This window comes from Callospermophilus lateralis, chromosome 2 (assembly GCF_048772815.1).
Source record: "Callospermophilus lateralis isolate mCalLat2 chromosome 2, mCalLat2.hap1, whole genome shotgun sequence".
In the NCBI taxonomy this organism is placed as follows: Eukaryota; Metazoa; Chordata; class Mammalia; order Rodentia; family Sciuridae; genus Callospermophilus; species Callospermophilus lateralis.
In genome coordinates, this window is record NC_135306.1 from 5,221,860 (window position 1) to 5,247,433 (window position 25,574).

The 25,574-nt window shown below is 40.2% G+C and overlaps 1 protein-coding gene across 3 annotated transcripts in view; it reads right to left on the reverse strand.

Annotated features, from left to right (window-relative positions):
* Positions 1-25,574, reverse strand: part of Nup214 (nucleoporin 214) — an 86,425-nt gene that overhangs the window by 32,387 nt on the left and 28,464 nt on the right. For all 3 annotated transcript variants that reach the window (XM_076845236.2, XM_076845235.2, XM_076845237.2), the window contains exons 19-26: positions 23,788-23,970; positions 22,806-22,891; positions 22,618-22,701; positions 16,735-16,998; positions 16,124-16,285; positions 13,963-14,062; positions 4,876-4,951; positions 3,047-3,125 (exon numbers count right to left, since the gene is read on the reverse strand). In XM_076845236.2, the coding sequence (XP_076701351.2) occupies positions 3,047-3,125; positions 4,876-4,951; positions 13,963-14,062; positions 16,124-16,285; positions 16,735-16,998; positions 22,618-22,701; positions 22,806-22,891; positions 23,788-23,970 (1,034 nt within the window). The remainder of the gene's footprint in view (positions 1-3,046; positions 3,126-4,875; positions 4,952-13,962; positions 14,063-16,123; positions 16,286-16,734; positions 16,999-22,617; positions 22,702-22,805; positions 22,892-23,787; positions 23,971-25,574) is intronic.

Consider the following 25,574-nt stretch of genomic DNA (forward strand, 5'->3'; position numbering starts at 1 on the left):
ATCACTGTGAACTCTAAGAAACAACCCAAACTACAGGCATAGTGCTGTTAAAATCTAACAGGGAACTATACAAAGCCTCTTAGGCCACCATATAAAATGAGTAAGAAAGTCTGCACCAACCCTGGAAAGATGAATAGGATGATTACTTAATGTTTTTTCTTTTTTGTGGTACTGGAGATTGAATCCAGGGGCATTCTACCTCTGAACTACATCCCCAGCCCTTTTTATTTTTATTTTGAAACAATCTCAGTAAGTTGCTCAGGCTGGCCTCAAATCTGTGATCCTCCTGCCTCAGCTTCCCAAGTTTGCTGGGAAGTATAAGAGTGCCCACTGGGCAAGAGTTTTCACTTTCTATATTTTATCTCTCTACACCCAGATTATTTTTGTGGTTACGTAAGTTTCATAACCAGAAAAACAATAAAAGCATTTTCAGTATTAGCCAATAAAATAATCATTCTATAGAGGTTTTAGAAATGCTTTTAAGAGAAATTTTTTTTGCAAACTTAGTATTTTTCAGGGAGGTTTTCCTTCCAAGAGGGGAAAAAAATAAGTCCTTTTCTCAACCTTGACTATCTGGCCAGTGAAACACACAGCAGACACCTAGCAACAATGAAGGGCCTCCCACCCTCACTGTGGAGTGGTACATCCCAGAAAGTTCTCTCAATCTACTACTTGCCTACAACATGCATGAAGCAAAGTCCCTTAGGGTTCCTTGATTCTTAGATTCAAGAGTGACAAGGAGCTCTTCAATGAAGTTCTTGAAAGAAGCTAGGCTATATGATCTTTCTAAACCTTTTTCTAAAATATTAGCCAGAAATAGAAAAACATGTCTTAGTTTGAATCCTAAATGACTCAAAATCTGACAATTTCTCTAAATTTTTCCTTTTTACATCAAGTGTCAAGCCCCACTTGAGAAGAGCTGTATACCTCCTTCTCATGTGAGGTAGACATGATACCAACTGGGGCTCCACATTAATCCAAATTCTAGAATACAACTTCAGTTTACCCAATAATGGCTTTGAATATTTACTCAAGAAAAACCCAATGTCCAATCAGAAAGCTTTAGATGACCCTTGAATAATGACTGAGCAGAGGTGTGGGAAGTGGACAGTCAAGGGGTGAAAGCTGTCTCCAACAGAATTTACTGAAGACCACTTGAGAAACTGAGTCAGAGTAAAAGCCAGAATCCAGAGGGTAGTACACATGTGGGCCTGTAGGCAGCACAATGCTGACATGGGGGACAGAGAGTCACCCATACCAGAGGAGGTAGGCTACAGAGAAGGAGCCAACAAAAGAGGACACTAAGCAAGACCCACATGAAAATCAGATGCCAGCTTATACAGAATTGGCTTATGCAATGCAGACCCTGGGCGAAAACTAATTAAATAAGAATAGCCATGCTGGAGTGAGTGCTGGGCAAGTGTGGGAAGCCGTAAAATCTTAGCATATTGACTTTTGAGCTCTACTCAGATTTTACCCTATAACAAATCTGTTTTACTTTTTTACATCTTACCAGCTTTTACACTATCATTATGAGCCAAGAGAATTTTTATTCCTTTATATACAAGAAAGGGGAGGGTCAACATTCTGATCCACTCATTTCTAAATGGTGATCATTTGGCAGGGCGGGAGAAAGCAGGGCTAGTGCTCTGTTTTAGGGAAAGAATTTAAAGACCTTTTCCTCTTGCTCTGATGGTTTTCAAATTCAACTCAAAAGTTTCAGAAGCTGTTGAAGGGCTCAATACTTTCTAGAAACTTTTCAACAGTTGAGGCCTTTCAAATATGACCTCTATATTTGATACCCTGTGTCTACTTTCTCTGTGATCTAGAATAATGAACTCTATGGGGTGCTTCTCTCATGTTTTCATTATAAAACATAACAAAGAACACTGCTTGCAATAAATGCATAGAGTAACCATGATTATTATGATATAACCACTGCCCAGGTAAAGAAAACACATCAGCCAATCTAGAAGCTTTCAGTCTACTCCCTTGTTTGTCTTCTCAAATGCAACTGCAAGCTGAACACTATTAATATCATTTGTTTGTATTTATAAACATGATGTGGAAGTTCTCCCTGAGTTTTTCTCTTTTGCCTTTTCAATTTCTCCGTCTACAGCTTTTCCTCAATCTCACCTTTTCCTTGCCAATCTCTGTTGAGGAAACCAGGTTTTGACCTACTGAATTTCCCATAGTTTGGATCTTGCTATTGGACCCCTCTACTGAGGTTCCCATGTTCATTTGTGTCTATGTTCTTCTAAGCTGGTACCTGGATCTGGAGCACTACTGTCCAAAATGGTAGCCACTAGCTACATGTGGCAACTGCACACTCAAAATGTGGCCAGTTCAAATTGAGATGTGCTGAGAGTATAAAATTTACACTATTTTGCAAAAAACAATATGTAATACCTCATTAATACTTTTCATGTTGATTGTGTGTTGAAATAATATTTGGGTATATTTGGGTTAAGTTAAATTTACTGAAAATGATTTCTACCTGGTTCTTTTTATTCTTTATAATGTGGTTACTAGAAGTTTACAAAAAAAAAAAAAATATATAGCTTACATTATATTTCTGTTGCAATGATCTTAGAGCCTTAATCAGATTCTCATTTTACTTTATTATTTTTGGCAATACTGCTTCATAACTAGTACTGTGTGTTCTTTTACCAGGAAGCACATAAGGTCCGGTTATCCCTTTTTGTGACACCAGCAGTGACTGGTACTCTATGCCTAGGTGCCTTGATTGATCAGAATTTGCAAAACAAGTTCTAACATGATCCATCACCTGTAACCATTAGTAGGAAACTACAAAGAGAAACGTTTGCCATCCACTGGTGCAAGTTCTAGAGAAGTGGTAGGATTAATGCTTCTTCCTTTATCTTTATTATCCAGCTTTTAAAGTAATGATAAAATAGTTTTCTTGGTATCATTATGAGCTTATAGATTTAAAACATTTGATGTATTTCAATGCAATACTACATTATTCTCATTGGTGTTAAAAATTCATCTTAATTATCACTAAAACAAAAATATGCAAACTGACCTGAAGTTTTATCACCAGATGATAACTGACCCGCTGCTGGACTGGGTCCTGAAGGCTTCAGGGAATTTATTAGAGACCCCTGGAGGACCACATAAGAAAAATGTTCATGTTAAAATCATAAATCAAGCAAGCATGAATACTTTAATTACAAAAAAAAAAGAAAAAAGAAAAAATGCAGAAAGAAACCAAAGTTTCAATTTAACTCATTATGTCCCAGGTTTCTTAACTATGCAAATATTTCAATGAAATTGATACAAATGAGTTAAATAGATTGGAAATCATAATCTAGAGTTTATATATCCTTTATGTATATTTCCATATATATGAAAAAAAAAAGACATATTTTCAAATGCTCTATAAACACTCACCTATTACTTTCCTCTAAAGAACAGAACTCTAAAAACAACATTTATTTCTAAAGTTGCTGTGATTTGGGGGTGGGGGTGGTACTTGAGCTTGAACTCAGGGACACTCAATCACCGAGCCACATTCCCAACCCTATTTTGTATTTTATTTAGATAGAGATGGGGTCTCACTGAGTTGCTTGGCACCTTGCCATTGATGAGGCAGGTTTTTGAACTCATGATCCTCCTGCCTCAGCCTCCCAAGCTGCTGTGATTACAGTGTGTGTCACTGCACCCAGAATAAGTGGTATTTTTGTCCCTATTCAATTTAAATTTTTCTAGGTACCCCACCCTGGGGATGATGGGACTTAACAAATTAAGTCAACCACCTATAAGATTACATGGGAACACAGGTAGAGAACTAATGGGTATGCTCTAGGAGGCAGTCTACCCCAGCTAGCTGTAGTTACTTCCTTGTGCTTGCACAGAGCTAGGCACATAGAAGATACTTGAGTATTTGGTGGACAAATGAATGCATAAGGAAATGAAGGAAATGGTTTAGCTATCAGTGAATTTGCATGCAAACTATCTGAGTTCTCACCTACAGCCCATGCTCCAAAACTTATGTGTCACGATTTACCCCTCACCATGTGTCCTCCAGGGTGAATGCAAACACACCCCCAGAATACTAAATGCTAACTGCACATTTTTCAGTCATGGCAAACTGAGGAATAGGGACGTCTGAGAACTCACAAAGGCAAGTTCTGATATCCAGAATTGTGATTGCAGAGATAGATGTTAAGAGTGATTTAGAAACCAGGATTCCTTGGGAAAAGTTTCAGAGAGAGGCGGATCTGCCTACCACCCATCTCCTATTATTTCCTTAGATTGTTTAACCGTTTACAATGTAACCTGTTCTGTAGGAGACATTGTTTATTGGTCAAACACCCAAAGCTAGACATAACATCACTAAAAATACGAATCTTCTGAAAAACACTGCAGGAGAAAACCAGACAACCTACACCCAGACACTGTTGCTGAGCTGAGGCTGAATGGAGCAGTGAGATAGCACAACAGGCAGCAGTCAGCAGCCAGAGATCCCAGCTCTGGTTCCACCAGTCACTAACTGGGTGAGCTTAAGCTGCTGCCTCAGTGGGACATATCTAAACACCTACTGCATAGAACAGCTGTATATGGTAAATGAGATGTTAAGTGAAAGTAAACTGCAAACCAAAACACTTCATCCAAACGTATGATATTAGAATTATAACCCAAGATTACTAGTGCAGAATGTCAGATCGCCCCACTGAGACAGCATTAAGACCTAACCAATTGCTCTGGTAAACTACGTGAAGACTGGCGTAAGTTGCAGAAAAAGGATCGCAGATCTTTATCAGACTGTGGCTCATTTAAACTGAGTCAGAACAATCTTCAGTTACAAAGACAGACATTCATGACTGCTAAAGTAAAAATCAGTTAAGTTACCTGCTTGGCTTGGCTGGCAGATACTGGGGTTAACCCTGGGTGGGGTGTTTTGGCTGTGGAGTATGGCACTGAAGAACTGAAAAACACAAAGATACATTCAAAGAGGCAGGTCTGGGTGGAAGTCACATTCATCCTTGAATCAACATTCTGTCTAATACACCACTTTTGGGTAGAATACAGATGTCTGGGATCCCAACCAAACTCATCTGACATTTTGTTGACTGAAGAATAAATTTTTTAAATGAAATCTGGATTTGTAGCATAAAAGGCAAAGCAGTGACCTTAAAACTTATTTCCTTCCTGTCATTCTAAGAAAATAATTTTCAACTATTGAGCACTAGATCTTTTTCTTATCTAGAGGGGGACCCCTCCCTCTTTTGGACCTCCTCCCATTCTAGACCATATTGGGAATTCCTGATACTCTTTTCCAAACCTGGAAAAATGTTCAACAGGATCTATGGAATATATAGGTGCTGCCACATAGCTCAAAGGTGCTATCCAAAGAGAAAATCTAGCTTCTCACAGCAGCTATCCCCAAGAGCGCAGGGCCCATGGGTCAGCATATAAGGGAGTCAACGGTGCCACTGTTTCATTTCCAGCCTGCACTTTGATCCAGTGCACCCCTACCTGCAGAAAGCCTTCCCATCACTATCCTCTATTAACCCTGGCATTGTGTGCTGGGAACTGTTAATTCATTAAGTGTTTGTGTCACCAAGTGGAAAAAAAATCACCTGTCAATGCAATAGCATTGGAGAAATGCCTCCTGGGGACAATTTTTTCAATCCATCGATCTATCCTCCACCAATGCTACTGTGAGTGAAATGTATAACAGTAATAGCTGTAGGATCTGGTTTCATTTTTTAGAACTCTTCCCAGATTTAGGATTAGGAAGGATTATTAAAAATTTTCTAGCAAAAAGTTATCTTGGAAGAGGAATGACAGGCTGATGCCTCATGAAGAAAATTATCCAACAACTTAATCACATCAGGATTCTATGCTGGAAAAACACAGAAACCTTCCAAACAGACTTTATTAGATTGAAAGAAGAAAAATACACTTATTTTCAATGAAACAAAATCTGTTTTGACTGAAGCTAGAAGAACCTGTAAATGTGTATCTCTCTGGAGGAATACATCCTTGTTGCCCTGAGATATTTCACCAAGCAGGCACACAGATACAGTGCTCTCCCTTCACCTCTGCTCATCTCAACGGAGAAATGGAATGCGCAAGCAAGACAGCTGGGACCCAGAGATCCCTGGGTGGACACGGCAGACTTGCTAAGAGAAATAGTTTGAGCCCATGAGAATCACAAGGGAAGTGAAACTCTTTTAAGCTTTCTCAATGACAAACAAAAGAAAACTAGGAATAAAAATAAACGCAGCAATGTATTCAAATCTTGGAAAAAATTTTATATCCCAAATTTGGTTACCATATGAGAATAAATTAAATGATGCACTCAGTATAATTACTGTTCTATTTACTTGTGACAATGTTATACATCTCCTGGGTATCCTGAATCCCCAAACACACACCATTAATGATTCACAGTACCTACATACCAGGCCATGTGACACCCCTACAGAAAAATTCAGTCAATAAACCAAAAATCTTACCATGTTCCAAAAGGTCGAACAGAAAAGAATAGCAGGCTCCCAAATAAATACACTCAATATTTGTGCACAATCGTGAGCTAACACATGGAAATCAACAGCTAGAGGCTCACAAGATGTTAAAGCCAATCCAGATGACTGTCTTAGAAGGCTGCATCCTACCTTCTAGCACAACAGACCTGATGGACACCAGCAACTCATCCTGAAACTCTCTGTTCCACGCCTGGAAACAAAAACCTAAAGGACTACAAGCAGAAAATGGCACAATCACAAAAGAGAGATGTTAAGCTGTGAAGCAGTAAAATGTTGCCTAGGCCCTTTCTCTGTGGCCCTTTAAGCTTTAAGAAACTTTAACAGGGGCTGGGGTTGTGGCTCAGCGGTAGAGCGCTCGCCTCACACCTGCGAGATCCTGGGTTTGGTCCTCAGCACCACATAAAAATATATGAATAAAATAAAGGTATTGTGTCCAACTACAACTAAAAAAAAAAAAAAAAAAGAAACTTTAACAAGGTAAAATTCATTCCATTGTGGTGAAAAGGGCCAACTGCTCACTCTTTTCACCTGTTTCACCATTTTTAAGGACTTATAAAAATGAGAGACCTGGTTATGTTTTATTTTGGTAAATCTTCATCATTATTGCAAGTATTGCTTGTGTATATAACAGAGCAGATCTAAACTATACAAGCTACTAAAGTGAACTATTTAAGAATAATGAATTTTAGGGTAGTAATTTAAAAGCAAGTAAGTAAACAGGACAACTTATCAAAAGTAACTGAAGAGGGGGCTGGGGATGTGGCTCAACTGGCATGCGTGCTGACCTGGCATGCGCGTGGCGCATACAAATTAAAAAATTCTCAGCACCACATACAAATTAAAAAAATAAATAAATAAAGATGTTGTGTCCACCGACAACTAAAAAATAAATATATATAAAAAAAAAAGTCACTGAAGAGGACTGGGGCTGTGGCTCAGTGGTAGAGCGCTTGCCTGGCATGTATGGGGCACTAGGTTTGAGCCTCAGCACCACTTATAAACAAATAAAATAAAGGTACTGCGTCCATCTACAACTAAAAATATTTTAAAAACGAAACAAAACAAAACAAAAATTTGAAGAAACAAACTGAGAGGGAAAAAGAGAAAACATTTCTATTTCTGTTAATGGAAAACAATTCATTCTTGGGGGACACTGAAGTCCATCAATGAAGCTATAATGGCCAACTATTATCCCCATTGGTAAACTTTATGTTGTTGAGGATTCAAACATTATCCAAAAATCTGTTAAATCAAACTGCAGGTCCTGCATAAAGGTCAAGATGTGAAATAACCTGGATAATTTAAGTTAGAACTGAAGTTGGAGCTTCCAAAAGACTCATGTGAAATATGAAAATAGGATTTTATAGGAAAAAGTTTAATAACACGGAAAACATAAACAATTGTATTTCATGATTAAGATGAAGGAGTTACAAAGCAGCATGTATCCAAATTTTACTTTAAAATGATACATTTTAAAAAAAAAGATTTAAAAAAATGCAAATAGCGATTATACATTTGTAGTATGAATAAAGGCGTCTTTAGTTTTGTTGTTCTCAACTGTTTTTTAGTAAAGCCTAGAATGAGCATTTGTAATAAGAAAAATAAAGTTTTTTTTTTTTTTTAACTGTTGGGTCAATATTACAATTATTTTAAAAGTCAAGCAGCATCCTTAAATCAGTGAAAGGAAAAAAAAGTCATCCTAGAATTCTTTACCCAGTGAAAGCAACTTTCAAACACAACAACAGAAAAGGCAAAATAAAGCCTATAGCAGACATACAAAACCTAGAAATTCAGAATTCAGAAGAAATACTAAAGGAAGTCCTTTGTCAAGCAGACAGAAAATGGTATTAGATAGAAACCAAGGACTAAAAAGGAATGAAGAACATAGTAAATACATGGATAAGAAGTACATTTTCTTCTTATTTAAAGTCATTTAAAAGAGAATCAACTCTTTATAACAAATGATAGGGTTTATAACACAGGAGGAAGTAAAATGTACCACAGCAGCACAAAGGAGAAGGGAGAAGTCCCAGAACACTGCTGTGAGAGTCTCACATCCTCTCTAGCAGCAGTATAACATCACCTGAAGACATAGTACAATAAGCTAAAGACGTAGCCTATGAGCCTAAACCAACTATTTAAAGGTATAGTCAGTAAAGCAACAAAAATGATCAAATAGAATCATTAAAAAAAAAAAAAAAAAAAGTCAACTCAAAGGAAGGTAGAGAGAAAAATGAAACAAAGAAGAAGTTGGACAAATAGAAAACAAACAGTAGTACATGGTGGATTTAAACCCAAACATGCTGCTAATCACTCCATTGTACTTAAATGCAAAGTTAGACTACTGGATGGACTAAAATTTGCCACCTAAAAATTAATCATTTTACAGTTTAGAGTTCAGTAGTAGTAAGTATATTCACACTGTTGTGCTATAAGAAACCCATTTTAAATATAAAGACACAAAATAAATCCAAAAAACAGAATGAAAAAAGATATACCATGTTAACACTACACAAAGGAAGATGGAGTGGAAGTACTAACATGGAACAAAAAAGATTTCTAAGCAATTCATCTTCCAGGGATGAAGAGCATCATTTTGTAATAACTAGTTCAGTTCATCAAAGAACACAGAGTCCTAAATGTTCATGCAATTAAAAATTTCAAAACATGACAACAAAACGCCAACAAGGAAAACAGGAAAACTCACAAAATGCCAACATCACTCTCTTACTTGATAGGACAAGTATTAAGAATGTAGAAGACCCAAACACCTGAGAACCAGCTTAACCTGATCAGCATCTACAGAACACTCCCACCACCAGCAGGCAGAACCCAGGCTCTATGGGAGTGCATCACCAAGAAGGATGAGGTCCTGTGGAAGAGACTGGGAATCCCAAGCCCATCCAGTCCCACTAGTAAATTCAACCCAACATTTAAGGATGAAATACCAAATCTACATAGACACTTTCAGGAAATTGAAGAGAAGAACACTTCCTAATTCATTCTGTAAGAAAAGCGTTACTTTGACAAAGACTCAACAAAGACATTAGGAAAAAAGAAATACTATTATAGACTAATATTCCTTAGAGGCAAACATTCTTAAAATTTGAGCAAACCGTGTTCATTCATACACAAAAAAGGCAGTATATCATTACTGGTTTAACAACAAAGACCAATCAATGTGGCAAGGATGCCAGGCCACATTCAAAAGACTGGAATTTGATCCCTACCTCATACCACTTACAGAACTTACTTGGGTTAAAGGCCTAAATGTAAGAGCTGAAAATTAAAAACTTTTAAAGAGCAGTCTGGGGTTGTGCCTCAATGGGAGAGAGCCTGCCTAACACCTGTGAGGCACTGGGTTTGATCCTCAGCACCACAGAAAAAAATAAATAAATAAAAAACAAAGGTTAAAAAAAACAACTCTTAATTTAAAAGATAATACTGGCGTCAGGTGTGAATCTTACAACTGTGGATTAGGTAACAGTTTCTTAAATGTGACACCTGAAGCACGAGCAACAAGAGAAAAAATAGATGAGACTTGTTCAAAATGAAAAATTTGTGTCAAAGGATGTATCAAGAAAGTGAAAGACAACCCAAAGAATGGGAGAAAATATTTGTAAGTTGTACATCTAATAAGAGATGGGAATCCAAACTGTATTTTAAAAAAATACAATAAAAGAAAAATAACTCAATTTCAAAACGAGCAAAGAAGAAATCTAGTGGCAGTGGCACATACTTATAGTCCCAGTGATTCCGGAGGTAAAAACAGGATGATTCTAAGTTTGAGGTCAGCCTAGGCAACTTTGTAGGCAGCTTAGTGGTAGAGCCTCCCTGGGTCTAATCTCTAGTATCACCTAATCAACAATAACAACAATAAACTAACTCTAGACATTTCTCCAAAAAAGGAACAAATGGTGAATAACCATGAAAAGGCACTCAGCATCATCAGCCATGAGTAAAATGCAAATCAAAACCATAATGTGGTGCTGGGGATGTAGCTAAGTGGGTAGAGTGCTCGTCTAGCATGTGCAAGGCCCTGGGTTCAATCTCAGCACCACATAAAAATAAATAATAAAAAATAAAGGTATTGTGTCCAACTACACCTAAAAAATAAATATTAAAAAAAAATAAGTAAAGATATTGTGTCTGTGTACAACTAAAAACAAAACAAAACAAAAACATAATGGGACCCAGCAGCTCAGGAGGCTGAGGGAGGAGGATGACAAGTTCAGAAGCAAAGGCAACTCAGTGAGACCCTGTCTCTCAATACAAAATAGGGATGGGGATGGGGATGTGGCTCAGTGGTTGAGTGCCCTGAGTTCAATCCAAAACAAAACAAAATACCACAATGTGAGTGGAGATATAGCTAATGCAGTGGCAGAGTGCTTGCCTAGTATTCACGAGACTCTGGGTTCAAGCCCTTGTATCACGATGAATAAAATTAAAAAATTAAAAACAAAACTACAATGTGAATAAGAAACCACTTCATACCTTTGAGGATGACTGTAATTAAAAAAAAAATAGTCAATAACAAGTGTTGGTGGAGATGTGGAGAAACTGGAGCCCCATAAATACTGCTGCTGGGAATATAAACTGTACAGGAGCTTGTAAAACAACACAAAAAGGTAAAAATAAGATTACCACATGAGCAAGTCATGATGGTGCATACCTGTAATCCCAGCCACTCGGGAGGCTGAGGCAGAAGATCACAAGTTCAAAGCCAGACTAAGCAACTTAGCAAACCCGTAAGCAATTTAGCAAGACGTTGTCTCAAAATAAAAAATAAAAAGGGCTGGGGATGTGGGTTAGTGATTAAGCGCCCCTGGGTTCAATCCCTAGTACCAAAACACAAAATAAAAAATTACCATATGATCTAGCAATTCCACCCCTAAATGTATACCCCAAAGAATGGAAAGCAGGGTCTCAAGACACTCTGTCCAGCAATGTATTCCCCAACCTTTTAACCTGTGCTCCCTTCCAGCTCTGGCCACCAAAGGCCTCCTGGCTCATTAGGAACCTCCCAGACATGCCTGCTATAGACCCTGTGCTTGGGGCTTTCTGCACTCCACTATTCAAGGGACCTGCTCTTCACCCAAATGTCCCCTCCTGGGAGGACTGCCTTGGACACCCTAGTAAAACTGTAACCCATTCCCAGACACTTCCTGAGCCCTTCCCCCACATTAATTTTCTCTACTGCGCCCATCACCACCTCACATATTACATAGTTTGCTTATTTATTCTGCTTATTGTCTGTCTCCAGGAGTGTTTGGCCTGCTTCGTTACTTCTCTCCACTCTCTGCCTAGCAGTTTCTGGTCATTCTTCACATTTCCACGGAAGCATCTTTTCCTTACCTAGCTCCTTCCCAGCCCAGACTCACTCGGCTGCCCTATTCTGCTTTCCTAGTACTTCATGGGACCTTAAGCCATCACAACTAAGGAGTCATGCGACTATAGCTCCCTGGTTGTCTTCTTGCTGGACCGTCAGCGCTGTGTGAGTGAGGATTCAGCAGCTCCCCCCCCCATTTCCCTAGTCTCAGAGCATCTGCAGAAGTGAGAGCTTGAGCCCTACAGACGAGTCTGAAGAGCCTTTGATTTGTACAGATAAACACCCATCCACTAAATGGGAGGGCTGGTCAACAAACACAATGAAACCAAGGAAGATGAAATAGACTGAAGCAGACATTCACAAACTTATCCTGTAGTAAATCTCTAAGATACCACTTACAAAAAGTTGAAAAAGTTAAAATACACAGGAGAAACTACTGCGGCATAGAATCTGAAAAGTAATTTTACAATGGACATGTTCCCTTCCCAGTCTTTCCTGTGGGGGGAAGATATAAATAAAAATTTCAGTTATCAACAATTATTGAATAAATGCTTATTAAAAGAACTGTTTTAGGCAATGCTGAGCATGTAAATTAAATAATATACCACAGTTCAAGTCTATGGAGAGAAGAAGATAAAATTCAAGATTCTTCAACGTTTGTTTTTTATTTTTCTTGTCAGAAAAGAACAAACAAAGGGCTAGGGCTGGGGCTCAGTGGTAGAGCGCTCGCCTAGCATGTGCGAGGCCCTGGGTTCAATCCTCAGAACTATATAAAATGAATAAATAAAATAAAGGTATTGTGCCCAACTACAGCTTAAAAATAAAATATATTAAAAAAAAGAAAGAAAGAAAGAAAGAAAGAAAAAGAGCAAATGCAGAAGTATCTCTTGAACAAAGTCCTTATCAAAGATCAGCTCAGATGAGCACTGGAGGGAGACAGAGCCCAAGAAAGGTGGGAGTACCAGCACCGTGGTTAGTGGAGGACACCTCAGGGACACCAGGTCAGGCTTCTTCCCCCATGCACTGCACCTCCCTGGCCTGGTACACTGGCTCTCACAGCTGTTCCCTCTGCCTTCCCTACAGTGGGAATCTAGTTAGAGTTTCCCAGGCTGATGCAACAGTGCTTGCTCGGACACACACACGCTCGCACTCTCTCTCTCTCTCTCTCAAAGGTTCACAACCACCACAAATACTACATTGATCTCGAAAGCATTCCAAGGCTTCAAGGTCACTACTAGATAGAAAAGAGGGTAGGCTTGTTTTTTTTCCCTGTTATTATGGCCCTGAGATAACTAAAAAATTCCTGGAATAGGCCAACTGTCTGGAAAAGCAGCACCACTCAACCAAGCAAAAACAGCTGTGGACAGGTCTGCTCCATGGGGGTAGCAGAGGGTGGGCATGCTGGAGAGACCACAGTACCTGTGGCTGCTCTTCTTGCTCCTGGACTAATTGTGGGTGCTAGACACTAACTCCCTGAAAGACACTGATACTCATGACCTCCACGTTCAAACTGAGGAAATGTCCTTCAACTTTTCCCCATGGTACACGAGAGGCTGGCTGGTCTAAAGGATTAGGGAACGAAGCAGGACACAGGTATGTACCACGAACTACGCTGCCCAGAAGAGTAGCATGAGGTCTACCAAACACAGCTGCTGGCTTTTAAACCACTGTTTCTTCATATAAAAGGGAACCAAAGAACAGTAATGTTTGGAGAAAGGAGGTGAGGAAGGAAGAATCTTAAATCACCAGTCTTCAGAATCAGGTAACAGCAGTAGGCCTCAAGTGTCAACTCTGGATCCCTGAGAACATTAAAAAACCAAACAAACTGCACACCTGACCTAGCAGCCCAGTGGTATGCCATGCAGACTTACATAGCCCACAGCAAGCTGAGTATACCAAGAGGGCCCTGAAAGGCTTACGAGGTGACTGTTCCTGGCAAGGTGCAGGGACAACCTCCTGGAAATCAACTGTGGAGGCAGCAGGGCTGTCCATCCCACTAGAATCCACTGTGGGGAAGTGGGAAAGCCACATGGCGGCAGCACTGCTGCACCCTGCAGGCAGCTCCCTTCCACCCCAGACAGACTGGCTTGAACACACCCAAACGCTACAACATACCCCATGGCTGCAGCAGAGGCCGCAGGATTATTCTTCAATTCCTGAACATTCACCACTTGAGGGACATTCTTCAGAGTTGATTCAGTCAAAGTACTCACAGCTATGTAAATGGAGAAGAGAAAGGACCAGATTAACTCCAGTAAAGGATCAAAAATTCTAGCCACATAGAAATGAATAACCAGGACATGACCTGGAGCCAACTGCAACTTTATTACATGAGGAAATCTACTCAGCGGTGTATTGCACAGGACAGCTGGCCTGCTCCATTAACCAAGGCCATGAAACCAGGTTTTCTGGGATTTAACCAAACGTACCAGTGCAGGGCAAAAATTTCCTTGGCCTGCCTTCCTCCAGCAGAGCAGAGGTACCTGCTATATTACTGGCTCACCCTGGAAAAGGGCCAGCAGATGAGCAGCATCCAGACTTGGGCTTTCTGCCCTCCATCCATTGGTCCGTCCTCACCAAGGGGTTACTGTGTGCCAAGCACTGTTGAGTGCTGACCACAAAAGCTATCAAAACTACCACTTCTTCTCTAATACAGTTCATGGCTTAGTGAGGCAGACAGATCAACACAATAAAATGTGGAAAATGGAGCCTGGGCTGAATGGGGGAGAAGGCCAGAGACCTGAACCAAGGCAACAGGGGTGTTCGACATCTGCTTACCTACCTTATCTACCTCACCAGCTTTTACCCCTCCCTTTATCTTCTAACTTTAAACTGTATTCCCAAAGACTTCATGGCATTCTGTAATTAATCATCAGGAAAGCCTCAGCAAAGCTCCAGGTTCTCTTCGGGCTACACCCTAGACAAATGTGAAAGCTGCGTCCCAGGCAGAGTTATTTTCTTCCTCAGACAAGTGACCAAGATTGTGCTGCCTATGACTGCAGAAATTTCATCCTTTACTTTCAGAGGTGTCTACACCTTAGAAAATTTTGCTTCCAATATAAAAATGGAGATCACACCACCTCTTGCTGAGAATAGAACATTCCTAAATCCTGGCAGATTTTAAGCTTACAAACAATCCACTCAATCAGCAGGGTCTGGGGCCTGATCAGCACAATGCTGTGATTCTATTTGGTCCACATAATAAAGAGAAACATAAGAAATTATAATTTCTAAAAGCTCAAAGATAGCTTAGAAAGCTGTCTTCTGACTCTTACTTTTCAATATCTATTTCAGGAGCCTTAAGAGGGTTTTATTTAATATTTGTACTTCTCTAGAAATCTTTTATCACTGTTTAATACTAATTTTTTGCCTATATCAACCCACCATGTCTTTTTAATCTTAAAATAAGAATATTTGGTTTTTATCAGTTGGCCAACCCTGGCACAACCGACACCTTGGGCTGGATAAGCCTGTTGTGGGAGAGTCCTATGTACTTAAAGATTTTCTGTAGCCTTCCCAGCTGCTACTCACTAAATGCCAGCAACACCACCAACTGTTTCAAGAGGTGGGGTGTTGGGTGAGAGCACCAGTTGAGAACCATTGCCCTACAAAATTGATAACTAGTGATAACTAGTGTCTTTGCAGCCAAGTACCCAAACTGTTAAATCCTAATACAGAAAATTTTGGACAGCTACAAACCAAACGTCGAGCTGACAAAATGTCGGAGTTCATTAGAGTCTCCGTACATGGAGGCCCACCCCACAAGGATGAGAACTGTCTGAAGCAAGAGCCCAGGGCTGGAGTCAGGTTCTGCCGTGAATTGGTCGGGTCACCATTGCTTCTCTGAATCTCACACTACTGAAACTCGAGGAGGGCACACTAACACACACTGTCCCGGGTGGCTGGGATCCTCCATACGCTGTAAGATGGAGTTAATGTTATTAAAGGTCTAATTTCAGAGATTTAATTTTAGGGCTTAAAGCAGACATCATTCAAAAACAGGGAATGTCAACATCATCAAAACAGCCACTGATGTCTCATTCAACTCACTGGTGTAGATCCAGTACCTCTCCTTAAGAGGAAAAATATTTCAGAGCTAGTCTCTGCCTTCTGGGTGCTCCCTGCCCACAAGGGGCAAGGACAACACCTGAAACTTCTCTGAAGGGCAGCAAAGAGAGCCAGGGGTCAGATGGTGTCCTGTGACCCGCCTGCTCCCTGGGCCTGCAACTCAGCCAGCTCATCATCAGTCTCCCACACGCTACTGTGCAATGTCTACCTGGTGCTTGATTGGCCATCTGCCGCCTCAGGGCTGCAGCAGCAGCAGCCTGGGGAGCTGCCACAGTGTGGGAAGGGCCAGGTGCGCCATGCTTCACGGTTTTTGTAGCCAGCATTGTGCTGTCAGCCCCTTGAGGAATAATTTTGCTACAAGACGTAGACACTGAGGGGAAGAGAAAAATTAAGCAAGAAGTAGGTCAGAGAAGAGGTACATACAAAAGTTAAAATGGTAAATTCTCCATGCTAGGCTGCAGGGAAAATGTTAACACTAAAAATTCTTAAGCATTAACATAGGAAAGTACCAGTAAACCGACAGGCTGACAACCTGAATCATTCCAACACAGGTGCAGTTTGCCTGCGTACTTCTATAACTGGCTAAAATAATTTGCACCAACATTCCCTGACACCGATGGAGAGGTCACTTTCATGCCAGTGTAGATCAGCTCCCTAATCTCCTCTCATAAAATCTGGCCATTTCAGCCCCTTCCGCTCACATCTGTCCTCCACCAGAAGTCACCTCAATGCGGAGGATACTGACACTGATACCCAGCTCTAGCTCCTTTATTCGGTAGCAACCTAATGGGGAGGTTTCCTTTCTCACTATTAACTTACTCAAGGGTCCCATACCCGCAGGTGAGGAACCATGAAGCAGGTGAGATTTAGCAAAAGGTGTCGCCTGGGGGAGGAGACCAGGCTGGATGGAAGGAGTGCGGACAACAGGGGCATGCCGAGGGACCTGGATCACCGCCTCCTCGTCTTTGCAGGATGCCCGGGCATCTTCACTCTCCAGAGACTGGGAGACAGATGACGTTGAGCTTACTTCATCCAAGTCCTCATAGTATCTCTGAGACAGGAAGGCGGACCGAGACAGGCTGGCTACAGAAGCCCCAACAAAACACAATTCAGACAACTCAAAACAAGCCCAAAAGCTGTGTCATTTTCACTGTCAATGGACACATATCCAATTTGTAAAATGACTTAATTATGATGTATTTTAAGTGGAAATAGCTATTGTCAAATGCAAAGAAAGACAGTTCTGGATCTTTGATCAAAAGGAGCTTCGAACAGGGATGGGAACAGAAAAGTCTATAGAATGACCTGGACATAACTTTCCTATGTTCATACACGGATACAACACATTATGCACAATCACAAGGATGGGATCCTAATTATACTCCATGCATGTATAATATGTCAAAATACATTCTTACTTGGGGCTGGGGTTGTGGCTCAATGGTAGAGCGCTTGCCTGGCACTTGTGAGGCACTGGGTTCGATCCTCAGCAGCACATTAGAAGTAAATAAATAAAATAAAGGCATTGTGTCCATCTACAACTAAAATTTTTTTTTTTAAAAATCTAAAAAACAAAATAAAAAAATACACTCTACAATCATGTATATCTAAAAAGGACAAATAAATAAATAAAAGTATTTGTGCAAAGTTTAAAAAAAAGTTTTGAAAAACTATGTTTGACAAGCACATCCTGACTATGAAACAAAAGCATGAGAAAAAGAGAATTTCTGCTGGTGGAAAACCAAAAGACCTTGAGTCCTCCCCACAAGTCCTCACCCACAGAAAAATAACATCAGAAAAGCAAACAAACAAGCTTCCAGGGCAGGGTGAACGGTCACACCACTGCTGTGCTTTCCAACAATAACCTTCCAAGAACAGGCTTAATGCAAGCTAGAAGCACAAAGTGGCCTTGGTCCTGGGTGTCTCAAATGTTTCCAGATAAACACGGGATTCTTCTGATTCAGTCTATTAAGCATACACAACCTAATCCTGGCCTTCTCTGGTTTTCTCTCCCCCTTTTTAAAACTATGAAGTAAGGCTTTGTGCCACATTACTTTCTACCATGAATTTCAGAGCAGGCTCCTGCCTATATAGTGAAAAGTACCAAAAACAAATGCGGAGCCTTTTCTCCTCCCCAATGTTATTCAAAGCAACTTTGCTCAGTTTCAACTTATCTGTCCTGTAGGCACAATCACTTTGCAAGATCTCGATACCACCATATAAGTGTAACATAAAGAAATGTAGCTAAAAATCAACAGCAGGTACAAGGGCTGGACTGTCCAATTTGGCAACCACTAGCCATCTGTGGCTATTTAAATCTAAGGTAGTTAGAGGTAAACAAAGGAAAACTTCCACCACTCAGCTACACCACCCACACTTCAAGTGCTCAAAAGCCTCATGCAGCCAGAGGACACTGTTTTGGACAGCAGATAACTTTTAAGAAATCACAGAAAATTCTACTGGATAGTAGTGTGCTAGAGTATTTTGAGGCAAATTAAAACACAGCAGGGTCACTTAGCAACTCCACCCATAGCCACCAGCACGACCAGGAAATCACAGTTAACATTCACTGAGAACTTACTTGGTGCCAGGTGCTACGCAAAGCATCGACATGCATTACCCCATTTAATTATCAGTTATCCTATAAATTAAAAATTGCTATTGTCTGAATTGATAGTTATACTTATAAGGTAAAGTAACTTCTACAAAGTCATAAACCTAGTAAATGTAGAGTGAGAATTCAAACCCCTGTGTACCTTACTTCAAAGACCACAATCTGATTTAACAATCTGCTACCTCAGACTGAACCCCATGCCAGACAGAATTTTGACCCCATGACTTTTTTTATCCCCTAGTGCCACTAGTTATGTGTGGTGATGACAGAAGGGAATCTGCAGATAAGATCAACAGTCTGTTGACCTTACAACAAGGAGATGATCCTTGATCATCCAGGTGGGCCCATGTAAAATCCCATGAACTCAAAGGCCAAAAAGAGTTGGGTGTGGTATTGTTGGGTGTGGTAATCCCAGTGACTTGGGAGGCCAAGGCAGGAGGACTGCAAGCTCAAGGTCAACCTTAGCAACTTAGTGTCTCAAAAGAAAAATTAAAAAGGGCTGGGGGTGTAGCTCAGTGGTAAAGGGCCAGCCTAGCATTTGTAAGGCCCTAGGTTTGATCCCCAGTACCATCAAAAAGGAAAGATGATGACTTACAAATAACAGCGGCGAGGAAGAGAAGACAGAGACCTCATCCTCCAGGTGCAGGGAACCTCTCTGCCAACAACCTTAAGGAGCGTGGAAGCTACATCCTTCCAGGAGCCCCAGTAAAAGCCCAGTGCAGCCAACACTCAAGAGGACAGCCTCTGTGCCCCAAGCAGAGGACCCAGCAGAGCCACACAGTGTCCAGACTTCTGCCTCAGAGCTGCGAGACAGCAGGTGCTGTCTGAAGCCTCTATGACAATGTTATGGCATCCACAATAAAAAAATAAAATTCACATTCTTTGGGGCCACATCGCTCTCCATCATTTCTCTGAACTCCTAGTTCAGGAGTTGGTAATGACAGAAACTTCCTGAGAAATGGGTAGAAAGCAGAGCAAGCACAACTATGTGACTCACAAGTTGCTACAGTGGGGGTGGGGGAAGGAGGAGGCGGCAAGAAATCTGCTGATCATCTCAGTGAAGAATATTCCTTCTGAGATCAAGGTAAGGACACCCACTCACCACTTCTATTGGATGCTAGAATGGATGTCCTAACCAGTGAAATAAGAAAATCAAATGACCAGGAGGGCAGAAAGAAAAATGCTGGCATATATGAAGAATGTAATTATTTCCATAGCTACAGACCTAAGAAATAGCTTCAGACATATTATTAGAACAAATGAGTTTTGCCAGGTTGCTGGCTACGAAGTCAATATACAAAAATAAAATGTATTTCTGCATACTGTGCCCAACATAAAACATAAACTTAATGAAAGAATATATCCACCATCATAAGAGTGCAAAAAAATTAAATTCTCAGCAATAAATCTAACAAAAGATGGGCATGCAGAAAAACTTATTAAGAATTAAAGACCCAAAGAAACAAATGTGTACCATGTTCAAAAAAGGAAAAGGCACACCATTCTGCAAATGTCATACAATCCCAAAATCTCAACTTTTCTTTGAAGGCTCTAGGAAGTTGACTCTCTCCCCATCATTTTTTCAATGTGGTAAAACATAAGACAAAAAGTTTACCCTTAACAGTCTAGTGATGTTAAAATGTATTCAAAATACTGTGCAAACATCACCACCACCATCTCCAGAACTCTTCTCATCTTTCCAAATTGAAGCTCGGTCCCCATTAAACACTAACTCCCCTTCGCGCCCTCCAGCCCTTGGCAGTCCTTTTCTACTCCCTACAATGGTCTGGCCTATACATGGAGGCAGAATCTTAAAAGGCAGCTCTAATATTAATATGAAAATGTAAAGTTCCAAGAAGAGCCAAAACGCTCTAGATCGGGGCCAGCAAACTACAACCATGGGATGGCAGTCTTGCTCTGTGAGGCCTGACTGACCCGCAGGCCCCTTTCCTTACAAATGTGGCTGCTTTCCCTTTACAGCGGCAGAACTGAGGAGGTGTAACAGAAACCCCTGGGCCCGTACCTGGTCATCTACAAAAATGTCTGCCAACCCTGCTCTAGATTGGGGCACTTTCTGTGATAATGATGAAATATCCTGCATCTGTCACCACAGTAGCCACCAGTCTCATGCACCCAATGAGCTCTTGAAACGTGGCTACCAGGATTATGGAACTGAATTTTTAATTTAACGTAAATTAACTTCAATTTAAATAGGGTATTAGATTGGACAGCACAGCTCAAGAATCTAGAAAACAAACAGTACTGAGATTTATTTTAGCGTTTGTTAATTAAGACAGAGTGGTTGTAGTACTTTCTAATCAACATACAAGACCAGAAGACATACATATAAATGGATAATTGATTTGGAACAGAGAAGGCCTTGCTAAGCAGGGAGCAGAGTCTTCAATAAACACTGTTGGGATAATCGGAAATCTAAATACAAAATAGAAAAAGAAGACTACTGTGAATAATGCTATGATAAACATGGGCATGTAAATATCTCTGAAATCCCATTTTTCAATCTTCAAGGCACAGACCAAGAACTGGAATGACTGGAGCACACAATGAAACTTTAACTTCCTGAGGAACCACCAACTGTTTCCCACAGAGGCTGCCCACCGACAGTGCAGAGGGCTCTAATTTCTCCATATCCTCATCAATATTTATTTTATTTTGTTCATGTTTTATAACAAAGGTTTATGAATTTTTAATTTAAAAAAATCAGAACACAAAACCATACTCATTCTAATCCCAAAAGTGTTTGTAAAAAAATCAGATTTACATATGCAAAGTAAAAACATTGGGGAGTAAACCAAAATGATGAGGTAAGGCCATATCTGTGCTGAAAGGTAGAGAATGACTTTTATTCTTCCTTATACTTGCTCATATTTTCCCCAATTATGTACAAAGAGAATATATTCTTAAGAAAAAGTTATTTAAAAATGTACTTGTCTATGACTATTACCTAATTTAGTCCTATATGATTACTAAAAAAAAAAAACAGATACAATAAGATTAAATTAAATTTATTTCAGCTATTTTAATAGATTTCTAAAAGGTATTGGTTACTGTCATAAAATTTTTTTAACTTAAAAAAGAATTTCAAAGACAAACATAGATATTCTGTCTCTCCCATAAAACAAGATTATGATTTATTTTTTTTTAACCAGAAAATTAAGGCAATTATCTAGATAATTTAATGGCATAAAGCATTCTTCCTCAGGTACATCCTTTATTTCAGCAAATATTTTAAATCATCACTGTCCAATCAGTTGTTTTTTTTATTTTTTTTGTTCTAATTGGACACATTACCTTTATTTTTATGTGGTGATGAGGATCGAACCCTGCACCTTGCACGTGCTGGCAAGTGATCCACTGCTGAGCCCCAGCCCCAGCCCCAACCCTAATCAGTTGTTTTTTTCTTTCTTAATTTTTTTTTTTTTATTTGTAGATGAACACAATATCTTTATTTATTTTTATGTGGTGCTGAGGATCAGATTCAATGCCTCACAAGTGCGAGGAAAGTGCTCTACTGCTGAGCTACAGCCCCATCCCTCCTTCTTTCTTAAGAATGCTTTTATATATATACATATATATAATATATATGTGTGTGTATATGTGTGTGTTTTTAGTTGTAGTTGGACACAATATCTTTATTTTATTTATTTATTTTTATGTGGTGCTGAGAATCGAAGCTAGTGCCTCACATATGCTAGGCGAGCATTCTACCACTGAGCCACGTCCCCAGCTCCTCTTAAGAATCCTTTTTTCCAATGTAATTGTACTCAAAACCCCATGCAAATTAAGAAAATATGGGGCTAGGATCCAGTGTGGCCTGCCCAAGGTCTTGTCAATCTCTGCCAGGGCTGCAGAAAGCATGGAGTAAGAGCCAGAGCCACTACCTTGAGCTGATTCACTGAGTATATATAAGCTGCTTCTTAATCTACATCCACATTAACAACAGATTCTGGGGATATTTTCTGGATCCATTATTAAAACCAAAAACAACTCCTCCCACCCTCCACTGCATCCCAATACTATGTACTATGTGACTTATATCCAAAAAATTCAGAAGCCATTCCCTTTACCTGGAGCAGTGGATCTCACTGGAGGGGTCTTCCTCTTGGCCAAGAAGTTTCTCAGTTGTGCCTGTTTCACAGGGGACAGTTTAGCTGCAAGAAATTCATCAACTATAAATGCTTAAGACCTGGTTTTTAAGATGCCAGGGGCTGGAAGAGAACAAACAGGACAAGAATAATAGGAAGGATGCACTTACCTGGTACTTTGGGCAAAGGTTTGGTGTGAGATTCTATGGTGGTTTTTAACAAAGCATTGCGCAGGCTTTCCAGGTCACTGTCAAAACTGAAACAGGACAGTGTTACATACAAACCAACTATGAGCTAAGAAATCTGAGGCTCTGTGGGATACACTATCTTCTTAAGCATAAGTGCAAGACAGTAGAGCATGCTCAACATGGAAACATCTGATTAACCAATGTAAAAGGAGAGACAGCAATCTCAAAGGCTCACTACCCCAGGAAACCTAACACTTTGGTGCCCCAGGAGAAAGGGCAATTAAGACCCACACTTGTGGCCTAAAAGCAGAAACACAAAATCACCCTGATGACATCAGAGCTAATATGTCCATCTGTAAGTATCTGAGGTTTCCATACTCAAGCAGAATGTGCTTCCAAGACAAATTGTCAACTTAATTAATTCTATTATTCTTCTTTTCTTTTCTTCTTTTTTTTTTTTTGGTGATGCCAGAGATCAAACCCAGGACCTACTATATGCCAGGCAGACACTTGAGCATTGAGCTACATTTCTGGCTTTCCATTACTTTTCGATATAACAATATTAAATAGTTACCTGTTGTGATCACTGAGCAGCTATTTCATCGGGTACAAAAATATTCAGGGGGCTGGGTTCTATACTCAGCACCACATAAAAATAAAAAATAAAGATGTTGTGTCCACTGAAAACTAAAAAATAAATATTAAAAAATCCTCTCTCTTTAAAAAAAAATATTCAGTGCATTATAAACTTAATTCTCTGACAATTCCAAAGAGTGGGTATGGTTATCCCATTTTCTAAAGCAAAAAAATCAAGGATCAGAAAGAATAAGGAAGCTGACCAGGATCACATAAGGAACAGTCATTTTCAAAGTCATGTCTGAACCTAAGACCACCCCACATTCCTCCACAAACATTTCTTATGCACTCACTCAACCACACTGACCGAACACAATTTCCTGCACACCTGTGAGTGCTGCTGTGGGTGGGGAGAGCCGAGGGTAGGCTCCACTGGGAGGTTTGGTTATAAAGACGGAGCTGTTGGAGACTGTCCACCAGGTGATTCAACCTCTTCCTCTGTTGGTTAATAATTTCCCGGTTGTTGGCAAGAGTATTGAACAGTGTCTCTCGCTCTGGCACAAGCAGGCGCCTGTTCACAGTGATGAGAGAAGAATCACATGTAAATGGCACCAGTAAAGGACCTCCCTTGCCAAAATAAGACTACAATTTTAACAGTGCAAACGATAAAAGGGAGAACACTATTGAGACAAGAAACATCAAAAATACTATTAGAAAATAAAAGGAAGATGAGAGCCTAGAAAAGCTGAGAATACACTCGCCAGGCTTGTCACAAGGGATAGCACACATGAGGCAAAACCCCAATGAGGCCCTGAGGAGAAGGGCAGGAGTAAATGGGAGTCAGGGCCCAGGGGACACTCACTGAGGCATACACCCAGGACCTGTGTATTTTTCACTAAGGAAGTTAAAGTCAATAAAAAGAAAAAAATGCCAGGTTCCCTGGAGGGCTACAGAGTGAATCATCCTTAGACAGCTGTCAAGGAATAGTGCATTGCTGGGAGTCAGGTCAGGGGGCACCCCACACACACTGAAACAAGACAAGGACTGCGGCACCTGCCACTGGGAGGCAGGTCAAAGGGTGGAAGGATGGAGAGGGAGAGGTCTAGATGCCTCTGCTTTTCTTTTTAAACCCTTAAGTATCCCTTCAAATTTTTTCTATCAATCTAGGGGAAAACTATACAGATAAAAACAAAATAAGTCATTGTACATCAGGTTCAGATCAATAGCTTTCTTTGTTATTGTATGTCAACATAAATATTTTACCTCTTAACACTTATTATGGAATGAAAAACGCTTATGTTGAACAGAAACTTCCTGTTTTATTTCTGTCTCTCCCATTACCTCCTTGAGGAGGCCAGAGACAGGTGACTAAGAAGTTCAATACAAATTTTTTGTAAAGAAATTTCAGTAGGTACGTGGTAATATTTAGAGAAGGGCTGCAAACAAAAAAGTGTTATTGCAATAGAAAACGGTACCAATTTAAGAATTTAAACTCTACATAAAGGGAATTGCAAACTCAAGGAAGTGTAAGTAAGAAACCCATGGGCTGACATAGAGGAAAAGGAAGCTCAGCTTCTGTTAGCATCCTATACTCCTGAATACTACTGGTAACTAGAGCAGAATCAGAAGCAGGGAGTGGGCTGTGACATCTCTAATGAGGCCCAAATCTTATGGGACAAGGACTCTAATCCATAGGACACAGAATCCTCCTCTGGACAGTGGGGGTGTCCCCATACCTTTGCTCCAAGTTAAGGGTCCTCTGATTGGGGCTCTTCTGCATTTCTCCACACAGCACAGTTTCATTTCTACTTACTCAACTATAAGCCTGATCTAGTCTTGTCCCCTACAACACTCATGCTGTCCCATGGTGAAGCTCCCACAGCTTTGTAAACCAAACAGACCAGTTTTCGGGTTGTTTCCATACAGGGCTAATCAGAGTCATCAAGGGCAGGCATTTCAGAAATCTACTATCTTAAAGCCTGATGTGTTTTTCAAATTTCTTATGGGCACTTCTCTGCTCAGTGGACTTCATTCTATTCTTTCTGAGAAATACATGGATAAAACCAGATATCCAGGGATAGGAGATTTGGCTAAAAGGTTTTCCTATTCCTCTGCCATCATTCCACTCGTCCCAGTAATTATCCATAATAATCAGAAATTATCCAATTATCCATT